This window comes from Humulus lupulus, chromosome 2 (genome assembly GCF_963169125.1).
Source record: "Humulus lupulus chromosome 2, drHumLupu1.1, whole genome shotgun sequence".
NCBI lineage: Eukaryota > Viridiplantae > Streptophyta > Magnoliopsida > Rosales > Cannabaceae > Humulus > Humulus lupulus.
In genome coordinates, this window is record NC_084794.1 from 287,862,159 (window position 1) to 287,880,508 (window position 18,350).

At 30.3% G+C, this 18,350-nt stretch overlaps 1 protein-coding gene across 1 annotated transcript; it reads left to right on the top strand.

Moving 5' to 3' along the window:
* Window positions 1–1,797: 1,797 nt before the first annotated feature.
* LOC133816769 (uncharacterized) lies at window positions 1,798–3,881 on the top strand. Its single transcript, XM_062249089.1, has one exon. It carries the CDS (start codon window positions 1,851–1,853, stop codon window positions 3,546–3,548), a length of 1,698 nt encoding a protein of 565 aa, XP_062105073.1. The 5' UTR covers window positions 1,798–1,850; the 3' UTR covers window positions 3,549–3,881.
* Window positions 3,882–18,350: the final 14,469 nt, after the last annotated feature.

An 18,350-nucleotide genomic window follows, 5' to 3' on the forward strand; every position in this document is an offset into this window, starting at 1 on the left:
TATGTATTTTTATAATTTTTGCAAAATTCCATATTTTTAATGTTTTTTTTAATTTAGTGCTATGTGTACTTTACCCTAGATTTTTTTTTTAACTTATGTTTACAAAAATGCTACCAGCCTAAAATAATCTTTATTAAAAAAATACAACTTCCAATTACAAAAATGCGATTTTTCTAAAAAATTATATATAATAATAAATAAAAATATACTAAACTTCAAAATATGTACTAGAAATTATAATAAAGATACTAAAGAGGTACCATTTATAAATATTTTTAAAAAATCCCAAGAGATATCTAATTACATAAGATTAAAAAGCCCATATATGTAGCTCAATGTGCAATTTCTTCTGTTGGAAATCTATTAATATACACTTATTTATGAACTGTTAAATATATTTAACCATTACAAATAGTGATATACATATTCATTTTATAACTAGAGCTAGTGTGAGGCTCTTACCAAAATGGTTGGTTTTGAACCGATGTTAGATAGGTGTTCATTTTTCAAATCTTACAACAAAATGATTTTACAATTCAATTTATATGGTATATAAAAAAGATACTTACCATGTAATATTTAGACTAAAATCGTACCAAAAAAACACAAGTTACTATATGAGAACTCATATCATATTATGATGTAAAAATTGACATCCACCTCTATTATGGCCTGGTTGATTCTCAAATGGATCCCTAAGTAATATTTTATATTATTGTTGCCCGTGAAAGTTGCTCAATAGTGGCATGTTGCCAATTTTCTTCTTTTTTTTATAGTGAATAGTAATGATTGGTTGAAAATAATTTAAGGTTATTTGGTCAACATATAAAGTTACTTGCAAGAGATACATGGAAAAGAAAAAGTAAAAAAAAAAAATTGAAAGTAGAAATATTGAACGAAAAAAATGATCTCTTTGAGTTTGAATTAGAAAAATCCCTTGTAACTCTTTTCAATTACAAACAATGGAATCGTCCATTTCAATATATAAAAATTGCTAGAATTGAAAATTCTTTTTTTTCATTTCCATTTCATTATTAGAAATGAAATGTCTACATGTTAAAGTAATAGAAAAGAAAGAATACCTAGTAAAAATTCTTTTTAGAGGAATAATGTAATTAAAATAAGCCTTGTGTTGATGTTTAGTAAATGAGAACTCATATTTAAACTATCCAGAAAGATCAAAACTAAAAAAACCCAAGAGCCTCCCAATATTCCAAGTCCACAAAACAATAGACAAAAATAAATGAATAAATAAGGACAGGTAACATTATTATCTTATTCTCAATACAATTCTAGTTCTTTAACAGAAACTTCATTAATGTTGCTCTATTCTTTATCAGAACAACTACTACGTAGCTTGGCACAAGTTGGCAATGGTTACACACCGAAATATTTGGACCAAAATTACAGTTCATCACCATCCCAAATTAAAGGAAGAGCTTTAATAAAATTTAAAATAAATAATAAATAAATAAACTTGGAACTTACAACCTCATCCATGCCCACCTGGCACCTGTCCAAGAAGAAAAACAGATACCACAATGGTCAAACTCAGCACCTGACCAATTCCCCCATTTATTTCGCTTTTATATTTTTTTTTCAAAACACAAAAAAAGAAAAGAAAATTAACCAAAAATTATTAATTTTTTTTTTTACTTCAGACAAATATTTGTCTTTTGACCCCTCTGGATCTCATATCCTTTCATGCCACCCTTTCCATCGTCGTCCTCCTCTCGGGCGGCGGCGGCGGCGGCGGGTGTGTCATCGGAAAAGACCTCAATTCATTGACCACAAAAACGAAGATATAAATTACAAAATATTATTATTATTATTATTGGATAATTAATATTATGTCTATACTAAACCCGTTCCAACTTTTGGAACTGAATGTCATCTCGGCGCAGGACCTGTCTCCCGTCTCACGTTCGATGCGAACCTACGCCGTCGCCTGGGTTCACCCGGACCGGAAGCTCTCGACCCGGGTCGACACGCGTGGCCACAATAACCCCACGTGGAACGACAAGTTCGTCTTCCGGGTCGACGAGGATTTCCTCCAAAACGACACCTCCGCCGTCATGATCGAAATCTACGCTCTCCATTGGTTCAAGGACATCCACGTTGGTACCGTCCGGATCCTCGTCGGAAACCTGATCCCGAATCCTCTTTCTCGAGCGGCTTCGTCATCTTTCGGCAACAACAATCGCCACCACCATTACCACCACCCCCAGCTGGGGATGAGGTTCGTTGCGTTGCAGGTTCGCCGGGCCTCTGGTAGACCGCAGGGCATTTTAAACATTGGGGTTGCTCTGCTTCACAGCTCCATGAGAAGCATGCCGTTGTATTCTCAGCTGAGCACCTCGGCCGTTGGATATAAAGAATTAATGGGCGAAGAAGACCCAATTCATCATCACAATAGTAACAATAATAACAATAGCAGCCTAACCAATACTATTCACGTGGGTTTGTTGTCGGAGCTCCGGCGGACCAAGAGTGATGTGAGTTCTTTGATGGGGTCCGAGACCAGGGCAAAGGAATTTAAAGGGAAGCCGAAAAAGGGAAAAAAGTCAAGCTCCATGGTCAACGAATCCGAAGCTAGCTCGTTATTGAGGAGGAGGAGACACCGGAAGAAAGGCGGAAGCTCCTTGATCAGCAGCGCCGTTAGTCGCCGGACGGGAAAGAGTAATTTGGGTAAACCGAGTTCGGCAGTTAATTACGGTTCGGAAGTTAAGGTGGAGACGACACCACGTAAGGGCAAAAGTGGAAAAGTGAGTTCGTTAATTAACGGTATTTCGGAAGTTGTTGCGGTGGACCCACCGAAGAAGGAAAAAACTAAGAATAAGAGTTCGTTAATTAACGGTAATTCGGAAGTTGACGTGGGAATTGAATATAACCGTATCCCGCCAAAGAAAAAGGACATCATTAAGCCTATTTTGAAACCCTCTCCGTCGTTTGGACGGGACGCGGCGGCGATAATTAATGCCTCGCCGAGAGCCAAGCCGTCGCCGAGGTTCAACCTAACCGAACGGAGCGCCCCAAGGAGCGGAAACCACCACGGAAAATCGCCGTTTCATAGCTCCAAGTTTCATCCAACTCCAACGACGTACGAGTACGCAACACCGAGGAAATCGCCGCTCATGACCAGAGGCCCGGCGTTCTTGACGGAGTCGGAGCTCGGGCCGTCTCCATCGGAGGTGGCGGAAGCGATCGCCAAACAGCTTGCTCCCGCGGAGGAGACGGAGAGCTCACTTCTCGGCGGATGGAGCGTGGATGAGAGCATGGAGGGCCTTCGGTCGAAGCTCGAGCGGTGGCGGACGGAATTGCCTCCTGTCTATGACCGCGGCGAATTCTCGAGTGTGTCGGAGTCCCGCCACAATCGCCGCCACACCGACGGCGGCAGCGGCAGCGGCCTATTCTCTTGCTTCAGCAACATTTGTGGTGTGGAATGTTCCATTGTTTGCGGGTCGGGTAGCGGGTCGGTCTCCAAGAAATCCAATAGCAGTGGGCGGCTGATGCGAAGTCCCTCGGCTGATAATCTCGTTTACAAGTAACGGGTTCGGATAAACGGGTTTCGGGTCGGGCTTTTATTCACCCGATTCTTATTAAGAGGTATTTATCTATGGCTATTGGATATGAGCCAACGGGTATTTGATAAATATGCTAGAGGATTGATCAATGTTCGGTTAGGCCAAGTCTTCTTCAATTGCTATTGTTGTTCTATACTTTTTTTTCTTTTAAAAAAATAAACCCTTATATTCTTTTTTGTTGTGTATTTTTATGTTTTATTAATTATTTGGGTGATCCAATCAAGAGCTACTCCATATTTCTGCAAAATCAATTATAAAGATTTGTAGAATTGACATCTCTCTCTATACATATATGAACAATTTTTATTAACTAAGATATAAATAATGTGATGTGTGGAAATTAATTGGATATTGTTGCACTTAGCTTTATTAATTTATTTTTATTTTGAAAACTCAGTTGAATTATTAAGGATATATACATCTAATTAAAGCTCCTCATGAACCTCTAATGGAGTCAATAACCATGGCTTTAAGATATTTTTTCACTAATTAAAAAGATGCAGAGATTGAGTGAAAGATAAAGAGATTGGGGGAGGTGAGCGACAGGGAAGAGCAAATCTTTTTGGGCATTTATTAATTTGAAATGCTTGGAGTTTTTATTTTTTGTTTTTTGCATTTGTACTTGGATTTCGAGTTATTTTTTTCGGGGTGGGGGGAATTAGTTAGTTCCTGAGTTTTTTTAATGGCATTTGTTGATCTGAAATGTTTGAGTTTTTTTGGGTTTAATCTGGATTTGGATTTTTCAGACGAAGATGAACACTAAAATGAAAGAAATAAAGTTGTATTTCTGGATTTGAGTTTTTCCGTTTTTTTTTTAGGTTTTTAATTTCAATTATTTAAGTTTTGTTAATTTTCATTTTCATTTTCATTATCCACGTGGGCACACGGTTTGAAATGGCCACGTCGAAGGGTTTGGATACATAACGGAAGGAATCGACGTGAATAGTAAATTCGATAACGGAACGGGAGATTGGGAGTTAAGTGTATAAGAAGATAAAGATGAAGAGATTTTACCGCTAATTACTCTTTTCTTTATAATATATTAGGTTGTATTTCTGACAATAATGTATAAATTGGACTAAATTGAGATGTTATTATTGGGGGAATTCTCCTATGAGAGCTTCACTTTAAGCTCTACCGGTGGGGTTCTCAGTGTTCTCAACCCGTGAACAGTTTTCGGCGCGATTTTTTTATGACCGTGTATATTGTAGCTATTTAGAGCATCCTGCAAATTTTCAGAAAATTATGAATAGTTTACAGTACCGAAAACTAAGTTCAAACTTCAAACATATTGTTGCACGCGTGACTAATTTCTTTTATGCGCGTAGAAAATAATACGTTTGAACCTAGTTTTTGGTACTGTAAACTATTTAGAATTTTCTGAAAATTTGCTGGATGCTCTAAATAGCTACAATATATATGGTCATAAAAAAAATTGTACCGAAAACTATTCACAGGTCGAAAAATAGTGAAAATCCTCACTCGTAGGGCTCCGAAGGATTGTCTTTTATTATTATAAGGTTAAGCACATATATCTTCTATAAAAGTATATACAAAGTGATGTGACATATATTTACATTTTATTTTATATATATTCCCTTTAAATTCCAATAAATTCAGTCAAGTCCATGAGTTTTCAAATAAAAAAAGTGGTTGATGCTGTATACTTGATTAGAATATGGTATTCTATAACTTAAATAGCTCCTTTAACATATTAAATTATATTATTTTTATATATATATATATGGATTCCATATTAAGATCAGAACAATATAGCTAAATGATTCCTAATATCTTGGGGAATAATAATTATATCCTCAATGTCTGTATATATACTTATCAAAGAGTATTCTGTTGATAATATTTTTTAATTAGATAATCAAGATAAACAGCTGATTAATTGCAAATAAATTTGGTCATATGATAGGGTGTGTGTGTGTGTATATATCTATAAAAACATCTTGTATAAAGAGAAGCATGAAGATCACATCTATCTTTTTCTTTTTGTTTTTTTAGATTCTATTAGGGTACATAGTGGCCCAGGAACTTAATTCTGAAAGACTTAGTTAACTTTAGTGGAATTTATCTTTATCAAAAGCATGTTACCCTTTTAAAAATATTTATAATAAAGATGTAGCACCTTTAATTAATATTTAATTAACATGTTAATTAATATTCTTCACTATAGCTTCCACGTTTAGATTTTTATTTGCTAGCTTAAGCATGAATGCAAATTACTGTACTAGGAGACATAATATTCATTTTTATATTATATAAATATATAATAGTCAATTCATAACATTATATATTCTATCTATAACACTAATAAATAATCAATTCATTTGCTTGACTTGTGCCTCATTGTGTTTATCAAAATTCCTTTTGGAGATTCATATTTTTCTTAATTTTTATTTTGCCCATTGGAAATATTGAAGGGACATATATAATTTTGATATATATGGGGTAGATATTCTATATCATTTTCATTCTTCTTTAAGATTGTCTATTTTTGGGGGTCTTAGTGTTATGACACCTAATGAGCCAACATAATGACTTTATGCAAAATATAACAAGATCATAGTGTCTTCTACTAATAATAATTTGTATTTATCTAGACACAAAATATATAGCTAGAAGTAATTGGTGTACTATGTGTATATATAGGATATAATTATCTCTTTTCTAAAATGTCCAATATTATTTATAAATAGTGAGTCAAATATTTATATATATATATACAGATATATCTTAAGCCAGCTGTCTTTATCCCACACATCAATTTCTAAACTCATGTAGATTGCTAGCTCTTTTTCATTAACTAAAAGAAAAGAAAAAGTAATGTAGAAACCTATTTATTTATTTTTTTATAAGGAAAAGATGGTCTTAGGGCCAAGAAATATATTCTTAATTTGCATGATGGAAAATTTTATATATTGATCTTTGTGTATAAATATATATATAAGTTTACGGGATTTGGCAAAATATTCTATTTTTTTTTAAGATATTTTACATTTTAGCATAATTTTAATAATTTTTTGCAAAATAGTCTATGACACTCGAGACAGGTGGTCGAAATTTTCCACATAGGTGGTCAAAATATTCTGACAGCTAGTTAGAATTTTTAGACAGTTGGTTGAAATTTTAGACAGAAACTATTTTACAAAAAATTATCAAAACTAGGTCAAAGTACAAAATAACTCCAAAAAATAAGCTATTTTCACTAATTACTCATAAGTTTATAACACTCTTTTATGCTGCTATTTTGTTATACGAAATGTCAATTTAATATTGTTGGGACTAATTTAACAACAGATTAATTAATTATCTAGCAACTTGTATTCATTATGATGCTTTTTCTTTATATAGTTACTATCAATAAGATAACAACATCCTTTTAACGGTAAATAGCACTTGGGGTCCTTAAGCTTTAACAGTTATATCACTTAAGTCTCTAATATTTATTTTGTAGCAATTAGATCCCCAATCTTTATTTTTTAGCTCACTTAAGTCCCCAAAGTTATATTTTATTAAATAAATCATAATTTATAAGGGTAGAATATGATTTTAACAAAAAAAAACCTATTTTTCTTTATATAAAGAAAAATTTAAAGAGAAAAAAATAGGTATTATTTTTTTCTTAAATCCTATTTTATCCATATAAATAAAGATTTATTTAATAAAATATAACTTTGGGGACCTATATGAGCCATAAAGTAAAGAATAGGGATCTAATTGGTACAAAATAAAGATTGGGGACCTATGTGAGCCATAAAGTAAAAATTAAGGATCTAATTGGTACAAAATAAAAATTGGGGACCTAAATAATACAATTAGTAAAGTATAGGGATTCCAACTATTATTTACCCATCCTTTAATAATGTTCAAATTGACTAAAAAAAAATCATACAATTATGTTCCATTCCATATATATTGATCAATCCGTTTAATATCTATAGATATACTATGGTTTATTAATTAAGAACTTCACCATTGACCAGTTGTTGTATATCTCTTTATCCAATTTTGTGTGGAACTTGAAAGGTGGGTGATATAGAATAAAAAAATTCTATATCTAGATTACACATCTTATCTATGTTCTACTATTTAAAATTTGACAATTAAGTTATTTATTTAAATTAATTTTCTCATATATTTATTTAAATACATTTTTCTCCCATAATTTATCAAATTTCAAATGATTCGAAGAAGAAAAAAAAAAGCATGTAAATTTGAAGAGTGAAAATTCCTATTCAATTCAATGATATAAGACTCCCATATTTAACAAAAATATAATTATGTCACCTTAAAAAATATATATATCTACAATTTAGGGAAGAGGGATTTGAGTTTGGTCCTCAACATTAAAAATTGCTTTGATCACCAATCCATAAACAAATCATCGACATCATTATGGCAGAAGATACACATAATCTACTATACCAAATATTTAAGTGTCACTTGTCAGTGACTTGATTAAAAGTGATAACAATGTCTAATAGACCAATTAAAATACAATCAATATTTTTTTGAATTATATTGTGGTAACATATATCTCCTTATTACCTTGGGATAAGAAACATTTTAATATTAAAATATTGTGGCCACTAACATAACCATATATTATCAAATTACTTCAAGATTTTTATTTTATTATTATTAATTTTTTTTTTTTTTTTTTTGAGAAAGTGTTTGAAAATGTCCTAACTAAGAAACTCAAAAAAAAAAAAAAAAGTATTTGAGCATTACATTAGTATAAACTTTCATGTGGGTGTGGAACTTTATTGAAAATGACCTAATTCTCTTTGGGAGAGATTGGAGTGGTGCAGAGCAGAGCTGTCTAAATCTAAATCCAATAATGAGAGATCAGAAAATATAACTTCTCACCGGCCCCACCACCCTAAACTCACGCTCCTCTGCTTTTCTATCTCACGCGCCACCTGTCTCTGCCTCCTCCTGCCCTCTACTCTCTGCAAACCCTAATTATGACATTTCTGAATTATTATACCTTCATTAACATTAATCTAACAAATTAGACATAATATGTTTGTTAAGTACTGTTGCACTAAAGTGTTTGTTTCATTTTTAGGAAGCAAATTAAAGGGTTAGTGTTTAATTTGTTACTATACTTGTAATCTACTTTGAGTTTGAGTTTGAGTTATATATTTGTGTCAAAGGAGATATAATCATTCTTCTTGACTATTGATTAGGTCGAGAGACACATGCTTAATGAATACTTAGTATCATGTCAAATAAAAAGGCAATTATTAATATGACAATAAGATTATTGCATACAAAACATGAATCACATCATCTAGACTGCTAATCTAATTTAGTTACAAAAAAGTAGATATTCAATTATAATTATATTGTATTGGATTTGAAAGTTTGGATAATAATTAGATTGGTCCGGTTTATAAATGAAAAATGTTAAAATTTAATCATAATCCAAACCAATCCAACCTATATAATATTTATATATTATATAAAATATAAATATGATCATTGTTGTTTTGAGACTTATATTGAAGTTTTAATTGTTGTATTAGTTACTTAAATGTTATTGGGTACTTCTAGGGTGCACCCCCTAAAAATGGGTATACTGGTGCACCCACTCTTGTTTTTTGATACCAGGATGATTTTCGGTGAATTTGTTTTTATGACCATGTATATTATAATTATTTAGAGCATCTTGTAAATTTTCAAAAAATTCTGAATAGTTTACTGTGCCGAAAATAATGTTCAAATAGTATATTGTACACGTGACTATTTTTTCTTATGCACGTAAAAAATAATATGTTTGAACTATATTTTTTATATTGTAAATTATTCGAAATTTCCTGAAAATTTGCAGGATGTTCTAAATAACTACAATGTAGATGATCATAAAAAATTTTACGCTGAAAATCATTCCAGTACCCAAAACGTGGTGCTCCCAAAAACATGGGGTGCACTCTAGAATTTCACAATGTTATTATTATATTGCAATTGTAATGTTGATGATTATGTGTATTACTACTGAATGGTGATTCTTAGTTTTTTATTAGTAATTATATGGTTTAATTAAATTCTATTTATCATTGATAATAATTGTTATGTTGTATGATTTTGTATGTTTTTTATTATTGTTTTCTTTGATATTATGATAAAAAAATTTGATTGTTATAAAAAATAAATTAAAATCTGATTAAAATAAATGAACCAGTTGGATTGGATGGTAGTTTCCAACTTTCATTCTTAATTTAGATTGGATTGGTTAGATGTAAAAAAATTAAACTGAATTGGATGATCTTAAATTTATAGTATAGATTCCACTTTACCAAGATACATTTTATAATTATGATCACATCAAGACTAATGCTTAGAATAAAATATATAAGAGAAAAGACATATGAATAAGTTGATAATTTACCAACACTATATTAGAAAGAAAAAAAAACAAGATAAATACAAAGTTATAATTTGTTTTTTCAGATAGGAGATTGTATAGGATAAAATTATTCTAAATTTTTTAATAGAATTAAGTTATCTCTTATTATAGGGATTATTTAAAATGTTAGATTGATTTTTTCAATACTCTCCAATTTCATAACAACATTACATAAAAAAACTTATCCAATAATCCTATTATTCAAACAAGAACTTATAAATAATAGAAAATGAAATCAAATTCTAAGATTTATAGTGAATTCAAAGTTCAAATATATAAACAAAGTGGATTGATGCAGACCACTATAAATTGGTTTTCCTTTATATTTATTATTTAAGTCATTTACTTAATACAAAATCTTGAAAACGTGATTACATATCCTAATTAATTAAAAGAAAATTTTATACCAACACTTAGCAATAGAAAATATTATAAACATCATCTTTTTAATAAAATGTATAGCTTTGCTCCAATAAAAATAACTCAAATCACATCATCCGAACCATGAATATTCTTATTGAAAATATATCATTTTTTATGAGCACAATGTGTATTTTTTGTGTTTTTAGTAAAGTTATGTTGGTCAATGAAATTATTAACTTAAAAAAATGAAGCATGGACATTAATTATTATGTTGAATAAAAAAAAAGATTATATTTTATAATTTTCAACTAAATTGTCATTAATTTAATTTTGGTTTAAATCTTTTCGGAAATCACTTTTTTCTTTTTTCTGTTTTTTTTTAAAAAAAACATAATTTTGCTTTGAAACTTTGCATGCAAACTTGTGTTTAGTTTAAAAAATTCAGCATTTTTTAAAGAATATATAAATGTACAATACACATGTGTGTTTATACATATTTACAAAAATATGTATAATCTAAACCAAAATATATCTTCTATATAATAAATGTGTAGATAACGGAAATTTTTTTATTTTAACGGTTTTTTATTTTTTTAATGTTAATTTTAACGGAATATTCTTATATTTAATAGAATATTATTATATTTAACGGTAGTTTGTAAACACTTAAACTTAAATAAAATAAAATAAATAATTAAAAAAATTAAAATATTATATTTTTGAGATATTTTACAATGATAATTATTTAAAAATAATAAATAATTGAACAAATTAAAATATGATATTTTTCAGATATTTTACAATGATAATTATTTTAAAATAAGAAATAATTACACAAATTAAAATATGATATTTTTGAGATATTTTACTCTAATAATTATTTAAAAATAATAAAATCAAACGTTTTATAACTTAAATAAAATTTAATTAAATTGAAACTCACTTATTAGAATAATATCATATTAAACATATAATACAATGTGTTGTGAATTAGCAACAAATTTTGTTTTTTTTTTAAACTAACAAGAAACTTAAATTTAAAATGCACCTATAATATTTAATCTCTTGTTGTCAATTTCAAATTCAAAACTAGAATAAACATAAACTTAAATAAAAATAAATAAATTATTTAATTAAAATAGGATATTTATTTCAAAATTTATATGACATTCATATAAATTTAATAAAAATAATTAATAAATTTTATAAATAAAATTAAGCAAACGTGCATATTGCATGTTGTTTGTATCTAGTATATTAAAAAGAAAAAAGTATGTCAAACAAGCTTTCTATTTTTTGAAATTGAAAAACTAATATAAAATTTTACTTTTCATTTCTTCAACTTATTTCAATAAAAAATAAATACGAAGCCAATTATCCTTTTGTTTAGAAGTATTTAATGCAAGCACTACACCAAAAATCTATATTAGTGACATTATATTTAGTAACATTTACTAAAAAAATGTTACAAAAACAATATTTTAGTGGCATTTACTAAAAAATGTAACTAAATGTATTAAAAATTTAGTAACATTTTAAAAATAATTTTAAGTGAAATATATTGTAGCAGCACGAAAGTTAAAAAGAAAAAAAATTAAATAATAATCTCGAAAAATGATCAAATGCTACTCTATTTAGAATTTTGGAAGTTATAAGTTGGTTTTCACTTTTGAAGATATTGTCTTTTTGGTAACATTCCTAGCTAAATAATGATCCAATTTATTAAGGCTTAAATAATTATTTTTGTCTAATCTGTATATTGATGAATTCAAATCAAAACTTTATTTTATTTACAAAATTAATTGTTCTATTAATTTTAACACTTGCTTTGCTTTTTCACTTTTTCACAGACCATGTCAAATCTGCATCTTTTGTCGACCACATTCACATTTGTCAGAAAATTTAATAATGATGGATTCAGTCTGTTATGCATGTTTTAATATATTTATCTTTACCAACATTAACCATATTTTTTTTTCATAGTCAACTATATAACAAAAAAAAGTCTCAAATATATTATGTTTCTCCTGTCGGTAAAAACAATTTACATATTTGAGTTTTCTGAGAACAAATTAAACACCTGATAAAAAATAAAAGAAAACAACAAAAGAATATATATATGATATATTTTTAAAAACTTATATATGTATATATAAAAATATAAATATTCAAAAGAAAGGGCCGTAAAATATAAATGAGAAATTTCACTTTGTAGGGATGATAGTCACTCCTAATTAAAAAAAAAAAAAATCACTTTTATTCATTTTTTTCAATTTAATGTTAAACATTATTCATCTATTAAAAATACTATTTTTCCACCAAAAAAATTGAACCCATCATTTCTCTCTTTATCACTTTCGATCTCTCTCTCTCTCTCTCTCGGACCTAAACCAGAAGAAACCTTATAGACTTGTCGAGCTCCAACCCCCGTCGAGCCCCAACCTCATCGAGCATCTCAGGTGACCTCCATCTCCATCATCTCCTCTAACTCCAGGGACCTCCATCTACCCCCAAACAGTCCTTCGCGTTCCCTTCAAAGTCGAGATCCACGGTGGTGATTTCCTCCCATGCAGTTAAGGACTTTCGAGAAAACAATCAAATGTTAGATCTTGAACCCAAATCCATTTTTAAGCTAAATGCATGTTGAATTTGTGATATGTGGAATGGGTTCGTCGATTCTGTGGGTTTTTTTTTCTGGGTTTGGACCGGTGGCTCGATAGGTTCAATATTAGCTCGATAAGACCTCGATAGGGATGAGTAAAAATTGCTCGATGGGTCTGTAGTTGTATAAAAAACATTGCTTGATAGGAGCTCGATAGACTCGATAGTTTTAGGGATAATGTTGCTCGATAGACTCGATTCTAACAGAAATTGAGCGCTTTATGTTTAAGTCTCGAATCAACACTAAAATGAACAATTAATATGTTTTTATTCAAGTAAGGAGCAGATTCCATATATGTGAAGTATGTTCCCAGGCACTTGTACTTCTATAACTCCAAGATATCAGGAATTCGGTTGTATGAATATTGAACCTTACCCGATAAGTCAAAAATCATAAAAGCACAAATAAGAGTTTATTACTTACTTCAGGATTGAAGTCAAGTTTCAAATGACCATTGATTGATGAATGTTGAACTTCTATATTTTAACGGAGATTATCAAAAGTTATTTCTTTCATCTTGCCCCATTCCAATACAATCTATATTGTATACAGTACCTTTATTTTTATGTGTCGCTATACTTAACAGTCTGAATAAACTGTTCTGTCTTAAACAGAAGATAGACCATACTCATAATATTTATTAAGTAAAGGTCATACTTTATTTAGTGATTACGGATAAAATTTATATTATTATATTGAATTAAATCTTTTTATATATATATTATTATACATATATTTAATTTAAGACCACATCAATAATATTGGATTTTCATGATAAATGACATGTATAATTAAATGTTAATATGAGTGCAAAATATTAACTTTATTTAATTAACATTAATCGTTCATATAGAAATACGCTTTAAGGGCACAAATCCCAACACATCGAACTTATATTGAGCAACAAATATTTTCACCAAACTCGACCCTAAACAAGTATAGCCATCGAGCTCATATCAAGCACTCATCGAGCACAATCGAGAAAATACTAATCGAACCCTATCGAGCACTCATCGAGAACTAATTGGTATACTTATCAAGCCATCACTGAGCCATAATCAAGCAAGATCGAGCTCATAAAAAACCTATCGTCTACCAGTTATTGAGCCCATGTCAAGCTTCTATTGAGCAAAACAATTGCAGAAAATCCAGAAAATCACAGATCAATAAATCTTTCAAACAAACCAAAAAAATACATCAACCTATACTCAGATCTGTTTGAAATAGCCAAAAAAGTAAACAAATAATACCCACACCAAAAAATGAACAATCTTCTTACCCATAGTTTTTCTCCTTCAAAATCCCTCAAAAAGGATGTTGCCTTTGATATTGGGATCTTTACACCCACAATGAAGATGTCTTTCAACGATTTGAGAACAAAATGTAGCTACAATTGTAGTGCAAACCGTGGCTTTTGGGTGATGGTTTCGTGAGAGAGAGAAGAGAGAGAAAGAGAAAGGAAGTGTTCTTGATATAATGAGAGAGATATTTTTTATACATAGGGATTCATTAGCTTCAAATTGAAAATGTGAATAATGCTGGTATTTTTTTTTAATTAAGAAACCCTACTAGGCATAGAAAGTGAAATTTCCCATATAAAGAGAGCACCAAACATGATAAGATGAGTAATGGTATGTTTTTTTATTTGAAATAATATACGAATTTCATCATGGTACGGTCAATCTCATATTTCATCTGTCAATTTCTACTCCCAAAATCACATAATGGAGATTTTTTTTCAATTTTTTTTATAGTACATAATGCTCATTATAATTACAATATCTTTTCTATAAATTTTTGAAAAATTATAAATAATTTATAGTGTTGAAAACATAATTCTTAATATTTAAATTTATCACGACGTGTTAAAAAAAATATAAACATATTTTTAGCACGGTAACTATTAGAATTTTTCAAAAATTTTCATAAAAAAATACTGTAACTATACTGAACACCACTATAAACAAAATTAGAAAAAAAAAAGAAAAAAAGTCCCAACACATATTTTTAGGAGCGTAGAATAACTAAGTTTAAATAAGAAGTGATTGCGTTACTTTAATCTTATTATTTTGTGGGTGTATATATATATATATCAATTAAAATAATATAATTAATTTATTAATTTTTCAAAGTATTCTTTTTTACCATAAAGACTAAAGACATACAGACAGATAATTAAATCTAATCAAATGATGGATGTGACTACAATTAATATATATTTATTTTTAATGCATGCCTGTCCTAAAACTATTTTTTTTATTAATTATTGGTTTCTTCGAATCTTCCAAAAATAGGTGGTTGAAGATTATTCCTTTAAGGGCATGTCTTGTATGACCCTCGTAAACAATTTTTTTGACAAATAAATAGAGTAAATATTGATGCCTTCGGTGGTAGCAAGTCTAATTTTATTTGCATTATTAGTGTTATGATTTAGGATTAAATATAGGGTTTATAATTATTTAGATTTTGTATTTTGTCCAATTATTTATTTGAACTTTATGTTTTATAAAAATTGTTCAAATAGAATTTTAAATTTGATTTTTGTCAAAGTATTCTGAACTAAAATTCTAAATAATTCACTAAATTAACAATTAAAAAATAATAAAATTATTTTGTCTAACAACTGTGTAGTTATATTTAATTTTTTTTTATCAGTTTAGAAATCTATTTAAATCATTTTATAAAATTCAGGTAAAAAAAATATAAACTCTTAAATATATATTAAATGCACACGTACTCTTTCCTATTTTATTTTACAGTTTTTTATTATTTGACACATGAATTTTATTAATAACTTATTATCCACTTGTTAAATATTTACTCAAGAAAGTGCAATACGAGAATATTATATAAAATTTCCTTTGCATTCTTCTTCACAATAATCATAATCGGGATAGTGTTCATGAAGCCCTTGCAAAAAAGTTCATATATATATAATATGTAATTTTTTCACGTTAATTTTTTTTTTACCTTTTAAGTGTTAAAACTTGAATGTGTATAGTTTATAATTTATATAGAGAGATTCTAATATATGGAATATATATGTTTTTTCTTGTCTTGAACTTTAGAAGGGCACGTGTGGCTTAATAAACTTGATTTTGTTCATTAAAATAATAATCATATTTTCTCTTAAAAAAAACTATGCTTAACAGCCCATTATTCTCGATCTGAATTTAAAGATAAATACATTATTTTTGTAAAAAAAGAATAAATAAATACATTACCCCAGGACCAAGTAAGCTAGAAAAAATAAGAGAGAAAACAAGAACAAGTTTGGTGTTTGGACTTATAAGGAAAACAAACGTGTGGTTGTTTTTACCATGTTTTGATGTTGTAATAGCGCGTGGAGAGAGCGCGTGAGATGAAAGAAAAGGAAAGAGAAAGAAACGTAAATGAAGGAAGTGGTCCCCACGCAGGGGAGAGCCCTGTCGGCTTACGTGGCGCTCAAGAAAAGTGTTTGAGGCACGTGGTTTGGCTCCCACCTTGTCCCCTTGTCCCTTGAAAACGACAACCTTTGACCTTTGGATCCCATTCCCATTCCCATTTTTCTTTTCCTTTCCCAATTTTCATTTTCATTTCATTTAAATTTAGTTGGCTAAAAATTATTTTTTATCATTAAGTTTTAAAACTAATATCAATTAAGTTACTTAACATTTAAGATTTCAATTTTTAATGACAAAATTAGTTTTTTTTTTTACTTATCATAGACAAAATCATTCAAAAATTAATAATTTTGTGAGAAAATAAGTAATAAAGATTTAATTGTTAAATTTTTTTTAGAAACTATATTGCCAAATTGCGAAAAAATTTAGGGAGAATTTTTGTTAAAATTCATAAAAATAATTGTAATTAGAAAAATATGTAAATATATTTACGTATCTAACATTTCTGGAGTGTTTTAATGAGAATTTTTATACATTAGTCGTAAGTTTACTAATGTGTATAATAACAATTCTGCACTCTTTAAGTCAGTGCCAAACTCCCACAATACTCAGTATTTCATTCAAGATAAGGAAACCCAGAAAAATACATTGTTCCAAATATTTACTTACAACCAAAAATCAGAAATTACAAATTGGAAGCATAACCGAATATGGTTGCAAAACTTCTCTCAGCTCAACGTCCGAAGTGTCCAACGAAATCCTCCAGCCATCGAGGTCTCACGCGCTTACGTGGGTTACGCGCTTCACCCTTCTCTTCTGCATTGCCGACTATCTCTTCTTTCTCTTGTTCTGGTTGAATGTCTTCACGCGTGATATGTTCTTCTGCTTCCTGGGCTTCTTGGGTTGCAAGGTCTAACCATCCTCTCACACCTTCGTGGGCCAAGCCAGTATCCAGCTCGATTGGGCTTGTGACTTGGGCCTGTGTAACACTACTCCCCCCGTCAAAACGAACCTTGTCCGCAAGGTTGTGTAATTTGTACATCTCCATGAACAAATCGAAGTCTTCCCACGTAGCATCCTCGGGAGAACTCAAAGACCATTGAACTAAAACCTGTCGCTGGCTTTTGTTGTGGAGTTGCTGAACACGCGTTGCTAGAATTGCCAAAGGAAGCATCACTGGTTTATTACCGATACTCAGTTCAGGCAGAGGAAAACTCTTGATCGGAGAGGGTCCATAATAAGGCTTCAGCAGAGATACATGGAAAGTGGGGTGAATGCGGCTGCCTTGTGGAAGTTGGAGTGTATACGCGATAGGTCCGGCGTGACCAATAATTTCAAATGGGCCGAAATAGCGGCGAGATAGCTTCGAATTCAGACGGTGAGCAACAATGGTCTGACGGAATGGGTGAAGCTTGACCAATACCCAGTCCCCCACCTTGAAGTGACGGTCCCTGCGATGTTTATTCGCTTGCTGTAACATCCTGTGTCGAGCATGAGTCAAGTTTTCCTTGAGGCGAAGCAGAATGGCATCTCTCGAAAGTAAATCAGCCTCAACAGCTTGAATCGATGTGGCTCCTCGCGTATAAGCTGGTATCGTGGGTGGCGGTCGACCATACACGGCTTGGAACGGAGTCATCTGAATGGCTGAATGAACGCTGGTGTTGTAATGGTACTCTGCCCACTGCAAAAATTTACTCCATTGCTTCGGGTTCTCAGCGGTAAAAGCTCGAAGGTACTGCTCAAGGTACCTATTGGTCACTTCGGTTTGACCGTCGGTTTGGGGATGATAGGCGGAGCTCATTTTCAATGTGGTACCCATAAGCTCAAATAACTTCTTCCAAAATGCACTAGTAAAGAGAGGGTCCCTGTCTGAAACTATCGTTCGTGGAACGCCATGAAGACGAATGACCATATTAGAGAACAATTCAGCC

Bases quoted from the DNA above. Each gene is read 5' to 3' on its own strand.
- LOC133816769 (XM_062249089.1), top strand. From the start codon at position 1,851: ATGTCTATACTAAACCCGTTCCAACTTTTGGAACTGAATGTCATCTCG.